Source organism: Vigna umbellata, chromosome 9 (assembly GCF_029865625.1).
Source record: "Vigna umbellata cultivar VRB3 chromosome 9, Vumbellata_1.0, whole genome shotgun sequence".
In the NCBI taxonomy this organism is placed as follows: Eukaryota; Viridiplantae; Streptophyta; class Magnoliopsida; order Fabales; family Fabaceae; genus Vigna; species Vigna umbellata.
In genome coordinates, this window is record NC_142173.1 from 21,689,136 (window position 1) to 21,699,015 (window position 9,880).

Below are 9,880 nucleotides of genomic sequence, written 5' to 3' on the forward strand. Positions count from 1 at the left end.
TCCTCCTTCAAAGGGGTGGAAGAGAGAGTGTTTTCTTCGTTCCAGCCAGAGATACCTAACCCTAGGAAACCCTAAAGCTTATATATCATTCGTAAATTACAAAAAGTCAAATCCAAGCCAATTAAAGTGCCGCTCAGCGGTAAAATACCGCTCAGCGGTGAGTGCGTGACTTGTTTTCTCCCCTCAGCGGCCATTTTGCCCCTCAGCGGACCTCACGTGACTTCCAGAGTGCCGCTCAGCGGTAAACTACCGCTCAGCGGTGAGTGCGTGACTTGTTTTCTCCCCTCAGCGGCCATTTTACCCCTCAGCGGACCTCCCGCAAGCTCCTGAGTGCCGCTCAGCGGTAAACTGCCGCTGAGCGGTGACTTCGGCTTCTCCTTTTTGCACTTTTTGTTGTCTTTTCTGATTTCATCTCTCTCCTTCTTCACTTCTTTCACCAAATTCACCTTAAAACCTGCACAAAAACACTGAAATCAAGCATAAACCTGTCCAGCTCTCTTATTTCCAAAAATATAAAGAAAAACATGATTTCAAGCTAGTTTCTAAGTGTGAAGGTTGCTTTTAGTGTCAATTTTAATCATAAAAATAACAGTTTTTCAACTGTTATCAGTAACCAATACTGTAACGGCCGTTTGTCCAATTTAACGGCAGGCTTGTAATTGATTCAATTTTACAAAAACAAGGACTCAATTGATACGCCGAAAATGAAGAGGACCTATTTGAAATTCATGACCAAAATAGGGACCTACGGAGACATTAAACCTAATTTATACTATGTAACCCATTTATGGAAAAGGTAATTTTATAAAAATGAAAGAAATATAAGGGATTCAATTAACAAAAAATAAAAGTGTATTTAATTATGTCTTGGGAGCTTACTTATAAGGAGAACATTTAATTCTAAAGCCTCATTGTTCTCTGTGGCCCTAGCCACCATATTCATACACTCCTTGGGTATTTATAATTCATAAGATTTTATTGATAATTAAAATAAAGAGTTAATTATATATTTGGTTCTTTATTTTTTTAAAATACCTTAACATTGATTAATGTTCGACTTTTTTAATTATATCATTGATATTAAAAACTAAAATTCTAGAAGAAAAAGATATGAAGAGATTAGATAATTTAATGCATGATTTTCTTAAACCATGTGAATTTATTTTTTCCTTATAAATGATATGAGAAGTAGTATATTATAGTATGATTACAAAACAATACTAGTAAAAAAGTATATTGCATACTACATTGAAACAATTGAAAAAAAAAGGGGCTGTAAGGCTTAATTGGCCTTTCCCTATACACTTCCCTAGGTTTCTCCTAACCAGTTAAGGCAAGTTACAAATTGAACTGGTTCCATTAATTTAACTTCAATATGAGAAAGTTCATGCATCTGGTTATCATCTCTGCAATAGATAGCAGTTCCTGGGAGATGCTATATGACTTGAGTAAAAATTATTGATTTCACTGTAACTGATCTGACTGTGTTTTCTTCTTCTCAGCAAGAAATGGTTTGAACATCATTATTATTCCAATTGCTTCAATTATGTTCAGGACAAAGAACACCATATTGGTGCCTGCAGTCAAATAAATGCACATCAGTAAGTAAACTCCTAGCAAAAGAAACAATGCCCTTAACAGCTGCATTGACATCATGGTCTAGCTAGCGGGAACGGCTAAAGGGTTTGGACTTTACCTAAAACAATTAGTTCTTAAAAATATTTTTTTGAGGTATTCTTTTCTTGGAGGCCTAAAGGAAGGACTTTACCTGTTTGAGCCTTGAACCGCCCTATTATTAGCTAGACAATATTTTATTATTCCACTGCACACATGCTGTCTACTCAAACATATCTCGTTCTGCATTTACTTTTTTCTTTGTTTAGATAGTAGAAATAAATGCAACATCTCATGTGCACACAAATAAATTAGTTGAGCATCATACCTGAGAGGAATGAAGCATCCATCCGCTTTTGTGACCAAGTTAATCTGCATTCACCATCATCATATCAGAAAATTAGATATAATTCTTAATGTATGATACTTTGGTAAGAAAGTATGTGGTTAAGAACTACTGATGAAAACTCTGTCAAGCCAACTGCTAATGGATCAAAGTGGAGAGCAGTAATTTCTATTAAATATCTTTCTATGCCAACAAGGGTCAAGGGATACATTGACAGGTAACATGATACCTTTATCTTTCAATCTAGTTCACTATGAAAAAACCATATCATAAAGGAACTTAGAATGGATTAAATGAAAACCCTGCAAATTGACATGTCAGTATATTTGACATTTTTTGAACTGACAGGTAAATCTAGTAAAAGCTGAAACAGGAACACTCACACTGCACCACCTGTAGCAGGACCAATAGCTTTGAATAGGGACATGCCTGTCATGGAAATGCCATTAGCTGCACCTCTTTGGTGTTGCTCCTGTTTTCCAAATGAAAATGTCATATATGTCACAGTCCATCAACAAATAGTCTCAACCATTGTATTGAATAAAAGTTGCAATAATCCAAAAATTACCACTGCTCGGTTTTGTAGGAGGAACAAACCAGTTATAATGGTGGCCTAAATTCAACAAAAAAGAGTTCAATCAGTCAAATTTGTAACATGTAAAAACTTTTTTGAATCAATTTAAACACTCAAATCACTATTAAACAGTTAAATGAACAGAGAGGTTCACTTACAGACAGAATATTCTTTAGAATTGAAGCAGTAACTATGACTATGGTTAGTGCAACACCTGACAACAATGCTATGAAAGGGTAGCTTTGCAAAAGAGGTATTGATAACATCTGCATATGGGACCAAAGTAATAGGACATTTTTCAAATAACAAAATTTGAAATGTTAAAAACAGCGGTATAATAGCTACAATTTGATGAAAACTAACCCCTGTAATGCGGCCAATTCCAACAGGTCCACAAGCTCTTTCCACAAATGGATAGACCGAAATTTGGTAAATGATCATTGCAACACCTAAACATTGGAGAAGTGAGTTAGTAATTATAAAGTATCAATTGTACAATAGGAAAATGAAGATCAACACTAAATGCAAAATTTTTCTATAGCTTTGTCACTCTCAAACCCAAAATCCAGACAATTTTGTAAAACTTTAGAACTATAGGAATAACTTTAATGTGGTTCAAGTGGTATCCTACAATGTCAATACTGTTTCAAACTTTTTATGATACAAAATAGCCTATCTTTCATGCTTCCTCTTTTGTAAAGAGAAAGATATAATAATCTTGCAGTCAAAGTTATAGCATCTTGGTGTTGCACTAGAAAATTTTGGCAAGTAATGAATAAATATGAAATTTTTTTCTAAACATTAGTTTACCAAAGTTTGGCAATCCAAATCCGTAAAATTCACATAAATGCATAAAATCTATGTGCAGTATTTGCAGATAAAAAATTAGGAAGGAAACATGTTATTGAAATAAGCAACATTGCGAAAATTGTTAGTTCCAGAGATTCACCTGTTATTGAAAGAACATTGCCAACATCATTTGTTGAGAAGTTCAACCCCCCCAGCTTTCGAGGACTGACACTCCATAATGAGAAAACCTAAAGAAAGCAAGATGAATGAATGTAGTTCACTTAAGCAGAAAAAGAATAAAAATCAGGAAAATCTAAATAACATATATCAAAGGAAATGCGTAGACCATTTGTAACATCATCAAGATCAATGAGTGATACCTCTTGATAAGCAATATCATGAAGTGAGAAAACACAGTAAATTATGATAGATGACATCAAGGGCCGATTCAAGAGGAGGTTTTCATTCTTCTGAGTTGTCATGTCTTTGCCAGCTCCACTGTTTCCATTTTCCAAAGCTTCAGCATCTTCCACGGATTCATCACTACAACTGTGGGTGTGAAGTGTTTCCTGTAGGTATTTTAAACAATTATATTGATGATGGTGATAGGGGGAGCTATTCAACCCTTAATATCTATGTTTTTATGATGAACAAAAGAATAGTTTTATAGTTTCTTGCACAACAAATAGCATAACAATTGTTTTATCTTTATTGTGTTTGTGCTTGATATGTGAATTCATTGTTTGTAAATGAATCATGCCTAAAACATATTGAACATTTCATTTATGGAAGAAACAATCGGTTAAACAATATATATAATCTGTTAGATTTCTCCAAATATCATTATATGATTAACAAGGGCAAACAACTGTATAGTAATTGTTGTAATTTGAGATAATATCTTTAGGATCTTCCTAATTAGAGGAAATAGATACATAATCTTTTATTTTATTTTTCCTAGTTTTCCTAGTTTCCCTGTTTCCCTTTTTAGGAGAACTAAATTATTACAAATAAAGGGTATGAAAATGTATTTTTTTATGATTGAGAATAATAAAATAAGTCTTATTTTCAACTTGGTGTCAGAGTTCCTGATCTTGGGGCTCGATTCTGCTGCAACAAGTCACACCGCCGCCGTTGTCCGACTACCGATGCTGCCGCCGTCACTGGTTGGGGTTGTTGATAGGAAAGAAAGGTGCGCCCAACACCGGCGATCACAACGCCGGAAGTCGCTCCGTGAGAGGAGCCGCCACCGTCGCCGGCGCGTGTAGCCCACGCGCCCACCTCTGACGAGACCCACTCGCCGCCGCCGCCACAGATAGGGTCGCCGGAGCCCCCTGAGTCTATTCCTACGGTCGGTGACGACTCATTTTGGTGGTATTTGAGTAGATCTGAGTTTTAAGTTTTGCTCATTTTTTTCTTGGTGTGACCCACTTGCCGTCACCACCACAGAAGAGTCGCCGGAGCCTCCTGAGTCTATTTTTAGGGTTGGTGACGACCCGTTTGGCCTTATTTGAGTAGATCTGAGTTTGAAGTTTTTGCTCTTTTTTGTTGGGTACGTGATGTCTGAAGAAAAAAGTATTCCTTTGGGGGTGCCTAATGACCTACCAAATATAGGAAGTACCTCTTGGTTGAATGGTCAGAATTACTTACAATAGAGCCAATTTATTCTAAAGATTCTCAAGGGTCGTTCAAAACTTGATCACATAGATGGAGGAGGACCAAGACTAGACGATCCTCATTTTTCAATTTGGGACAAGGAAGATTCATTAATTATGACTTGGATGTGGCAATCCATGATTCCTGAGATAAGGAAAAATTATATGTTTCATTCTTCTGCAAAAGAAATATGGGATGATTTACAGAGTACTTTTTCTTTAAAAAAGGATCTTGTTGCTTACTATGACATCAGGAACAAGATATTTAATACAAAACAGGGCTCCCTTTCGTATCAGAATATCACGGAATCCTAAATGGTCTTTGTATGGAACTCGATCAGATCTAAACAATAAAGATGTGTAAAACAGATGCTGCTGCTCTTGCTGAATTCATTGAAGGGGAAAAAACCTTTAAATTTCTCTAGGGCCTGAATCATGAGTACGATCCAATCCGGGTTCACATTTTTGGAAGAGAAAAATTACCACCCTTGTCAGAAGTTTTTTTATGGTAAGAGGAGAAGAAACTCGGTGAACTGTCATGCTTCATGGAGGGATCTCCAACACAGGCTCTACCATGACAATTGGAAAGGGAGTCCACAAGGTAACAAATGGGGGAAAGATGTTTGAAAGAGGTACTCATGGGGATTATTGTTCATACTGTAAAATATCTGGAGATACCAAGGAAACATGCTTCAAACTCCCTGGAAGAAAGAATGTTCTCGAGCGCATGGGAAACAACAAAGGGCCTACTCAAAGATGGGTAAATCATACTACCTCAGAACGGGAAGCTACCAATCAATCTAGTTCTTCCCAGTCTAATCCACCACCACCACCAGATCTTGATATGAAAGCTTATAAGGAGAAAATCGAGCGCTTGGAAGCAATAGTTGAATCAATGAGTAAGCCCTCTAGATCATGTACTCTGTCCATAAAAGGTAAGATTTGTCTCAATATTGTTGGTCATGTGTCTCAAGGTATTTGGATCCTTGATTCGGGTGCAACTAATCATATGACACCTTTCAATGGGTATTTCAACTCATATGGAAAAAGCAATAAAGAACAACTTATTATTGTTGCAAATGGTCAGGGTATACCTGTATGCAGCTCTGGGAATATATTTTTGGACTCATTTATTATATTGAAGGATGTTTTACATGTTCCTCAATTAGCTAATAGTCTTATCTTTGTGCAAAAACTCACAAAGGATTTAAATTGTTCAGTAATATTTTCAAGACCAAAGTGGGTTGTATTTTTTAACTGCTAAGGAGCAAAGTGGGTTGTATTTTTTAGAGTTTGATGACTAAAGCAACACACAAATCATGAGTCAACAAGCTACATCTGAGATGTGGGCAAAATCTCAAATATGGTTTCATCATCAAAGGCTTGGGCATCCTTCATTTAGTCTTATCAAGTCCTTGTTTCCCCATTTCTTTACCAAGGAGTATGTTGAGTCTTTTAATTGTGATATTTGTCAATCGTCAAAACACCATCGTGCATCTTATCCTATTAGTAATAAAAAGAGTATTTCTCCATTTGATTTAATTCACTCTGATGTTTGGGTCCTGTCATAGATTCTATTTTCGAAGCCAAATGGTTTGTTACCTTTATTGATGATTGTACTCGTGTCACGTGAACATACCTTATGAAAAATAAATCCGAAGTTTTTCAAATTTTTGTTAATTTTTTCCGTCTTGTCCAAACTCAATTTGAAAAAAATATCAAAAGAATTAGGTCTGATAATGGTACTGAATATGTGAATCATGAATTTCTCAATTTTTGTCTCATAATGGTATTGTTCATGAACTAACTTGTGTTAATACCCCTCAACAAAATGGGGTTGCTGAAAGAAAGAATCATCATCTTCTTGAAGTAACTAGAGCTCTTCTTTTTCAAATGTTTGTTCCAAACAATTATTGGGGAGAAGCTGTGTTAACTGCCACATATCTCATCAACAGGTTACCCACTTGTATCTTAAATGGCATTAGTCCTATAGAGTCTCTATTGTCTTTTGTTCCTTCTTCTTCCCTAATAACAAGTCTACCTAGTCGAGTCTTTGGATGTGTTGTTTTTGTTCACTCTCATCATCCTAATCGTGGTAAATTAGATCCCAAAGATCTTAAATGTGTCTTTATTGGGTATCCTTCTAATAAAAAAGGTACAAATGTTATCATCCTCAGAGTCGTCGCATTTATCACCATGGATGTCACCTTTCATGAAACAAAATCCTTTTATGTTAGTCCACCACTTCAGAGGGAGAAAGCACTTGAAGTGGATGAACTCTCCTTCTTGTCATTACCATGTTTGTCTTTGTAGGATGCCCAAGACCTGAGCAATGAAGCTACCATAGTCCACAGTGAGGAAGAAGAGGAAGACAAATTTTTTGGCAAAAAATATGAAAGAAGAGAACAACCTACTTCGACTCTCGAGCAAGAAAAATTGTCTAATCCAAAGGTGAGGATCCCTGAAGATATCAATGAGGAAGAGGTAAGTATTACTGAGGATTTACCCATTGCATTGAGAAAGGGAAGAAGATCATGTGCTAAATATCCTATTTCTCAGTATGTTTGCACTAACAATCTCTCTAATAAGAACAAAAGTTTTATTGCTGTCATTGATACCACAGAAATTCCTACCTCAATCCAAGAGGCCATGAAACTTGAACATTGGAATAAAGCCATGAAAGAAGAGATGAATGCATTAGAAAGAAATTCAACTTAGGAGATTGTTGAATAGCCAAGAGACAAGAAGGCAGTAGGGTGTAGATAGATATTCACAGTGAAACATAAGGCAAATGGGATAATAGAAAGATATAAAGCTAGATTGGTGGCAGAAGGATATACCCAAACATATGGGATTGATTATGAGGAGACATTTGCCCCAGTGGCAAAGATGAATACAATTCGAGTTATTCTCGCTTTGGCTGCCCATTTTGGATGGGACTTACACCAGCTGGATGTGAAGAATGTCTTTCTTCATTGAAATATAGATGAGGAAGTGTACATGGAGATTCCCCTGATAACGGTTGAAAAATCGTTATTTTTATACTTAATTTTGATATTAAAAACACCCTTTTTGACTTAGAAGCATGCTTGAACTCATTTTTTTGCTTTAGTTTTGTGAATAAGAGAGTTGAGGTTATACTTGATGATTTTATCACTAAATTCCCTTGATTTTGTAGGCTATTGGAATGATTTGAAAGAAGAGTTAAAGTATCAAATAGTTGGAATGCACAAAAGTCAACCAGAATGCAGAATAGTCAACCAATGCAGAAAAGTCAACTAGAATGCAGAAAAGTGAACCAGAGTGCAGAAAAGTAGCGTTGAGCGCCAGTCTAGGTTGAGTGTCAGTTTAGTGCCGCAGTTACCGCTGAGCGGCCTTTTTGGGCGTTGAGCGCCAGTTTTGTGGGCTTGGACCTGTTTTCTGTTATTTTTTAGTTCTATTTAAGGACTTGCACGTCCTAGGGATTATATCTTTTGATGGCTTGAGCACAGAAACACATTTTTCACCCCTTGGGGGTAGATTTAGGGGTGGTGATAGCTTTTCTCTTCTCTTTCTAGGTTTTTTCTATCTCTTCCATCCTTTCATTCCATTGTTCATCTATTTTCACCATGTCTATGGTGAACTAAACCTCCATTGTTGTTAGGGATTGATGTAACCTTTGTAAACTCTCATGTATTGAATTGATTCTTGATTATATATGCTTTACTTCATTAATTGTTAAGGTTTTTCCTCTACACTCTATGCATTCTTTTTTTAACTCATTCAATTGCATGATCATTGATTTTGTCGATATGAACACATACGGGCAAATCTAGATCTGGGAATCTCTCCCAAAAGCAGTATTGCCTAGACATAGGGATATGAGGGTTGGTTTCCTTTAAGTTTATGTGCGAATGTAATGCACTATTAATTGCTAGGAAGACAAGACATTGTGAACTAGTAATTAGGATTAAGCTTTCTTCACCAAGACATCGGGTTTAAGGTAAATTAGAAAGTGGCATTAACATTAATGAAGAAGACGAATTCATATATGGATGAGAGTAAATTAGGTGAAATCTAAAACCCAACAACAATACCATAAACTTCATTCATTCATTTTTGTGTTTAGCCTCAATTGATCAAATTGCATTCATGTTTATTTTTATTGCATTTGCATTCAAAAACCGCAAAATTTATTCTTTAGAGTCTTAATTAGTTGGGTAATCACATAATTGTTTAGTGCAATGAGTCTCTTGGGAAACGATACTTGGTCTTACCATTTATTATTACTTGATACGATTCGGTACCGTTGTCGGAGATCAAAAATCAAGAATCAATTCAATACATGAGAGTTACAAAGGTTACATCAATCCCCAACAACAATGGAGGTTTAGTTCACCATAGACATGGTGAAAGTAGATGAAAATAATGAAAAGAATTAAAGATAGAACCTTAAAAGTTGAAGATCGGAGCTTCCACATCCAAAATCCACCTCTGAGGGGTGAAAGGAGTGTAATTTCGCCTCTTTCTGTCCAAAGATATGGGATTGATTATGAGGAGACAATTGCCCTAGTGGCAAAGATGAATACAATTTGAGTTATTCTCGTTTTGGCTGCCCATTTTGGATGGGAGTTACACCAGCTGGATGTGAAGAATGTCTTTCTTCATGGAAATCTAGATGAGGAAGTGTACATGGAGATTCCCCAATGTTTTGAAGTAAAAAATGAAAGAAACAAGGTATGCCTCCTGAAGAAAGCATTGAATGGTCTTAAGCAATCCCCTAGAGCATGGTTTGGAAGATTTACAAAAGCAATGGTTTCCTTGGGATACAGATGTTAACACTTCGTCAAGTGTACCGAATCGTTCAAGTAATAATAAATGGTAAGACCCGTTAACACTTCGGTAAGTGTACCAAATCGTATC

General features: G+C 36.2%; 1 protein-coding gene across 1 annotated transcript; it reads right to left on the bottom strand.

The window, feature by feature from the left end:
- Positions 1-1,139: 1,139 nt before the first annotated feature.
- LOC148192918 (protein ZINC INDUCED FACILITATOR-LIKE 1-like) lies at positions 1,140-4,066 on the bottom strand. Its single transcript, XM_088098148.1, has 8 exons — positions 3,704-4,066; positions 3,484-3,571; positions 2,898-2,983; positions 2,693-2,800; positions 2,529-2,573; positions 2,344-2,432; positions 1,943-1,986; positions 1,140-1,577 (listed from the first exon to the last, which is right to left on the bottom strand). Exons 1-8 carry the CDS (start codon positions 3,803-3,805, stop codon positions 1,465-1,467), a joined length of 675 nt encoding a protein of 224 aa, XP_087954274.1. The 5' UTR covers positions 3,806-4,066; the 3' UTR covers positions 1,140-1,464.
- Positions 4,067-9,880: the final 5,814 nt, after the last annotated feature.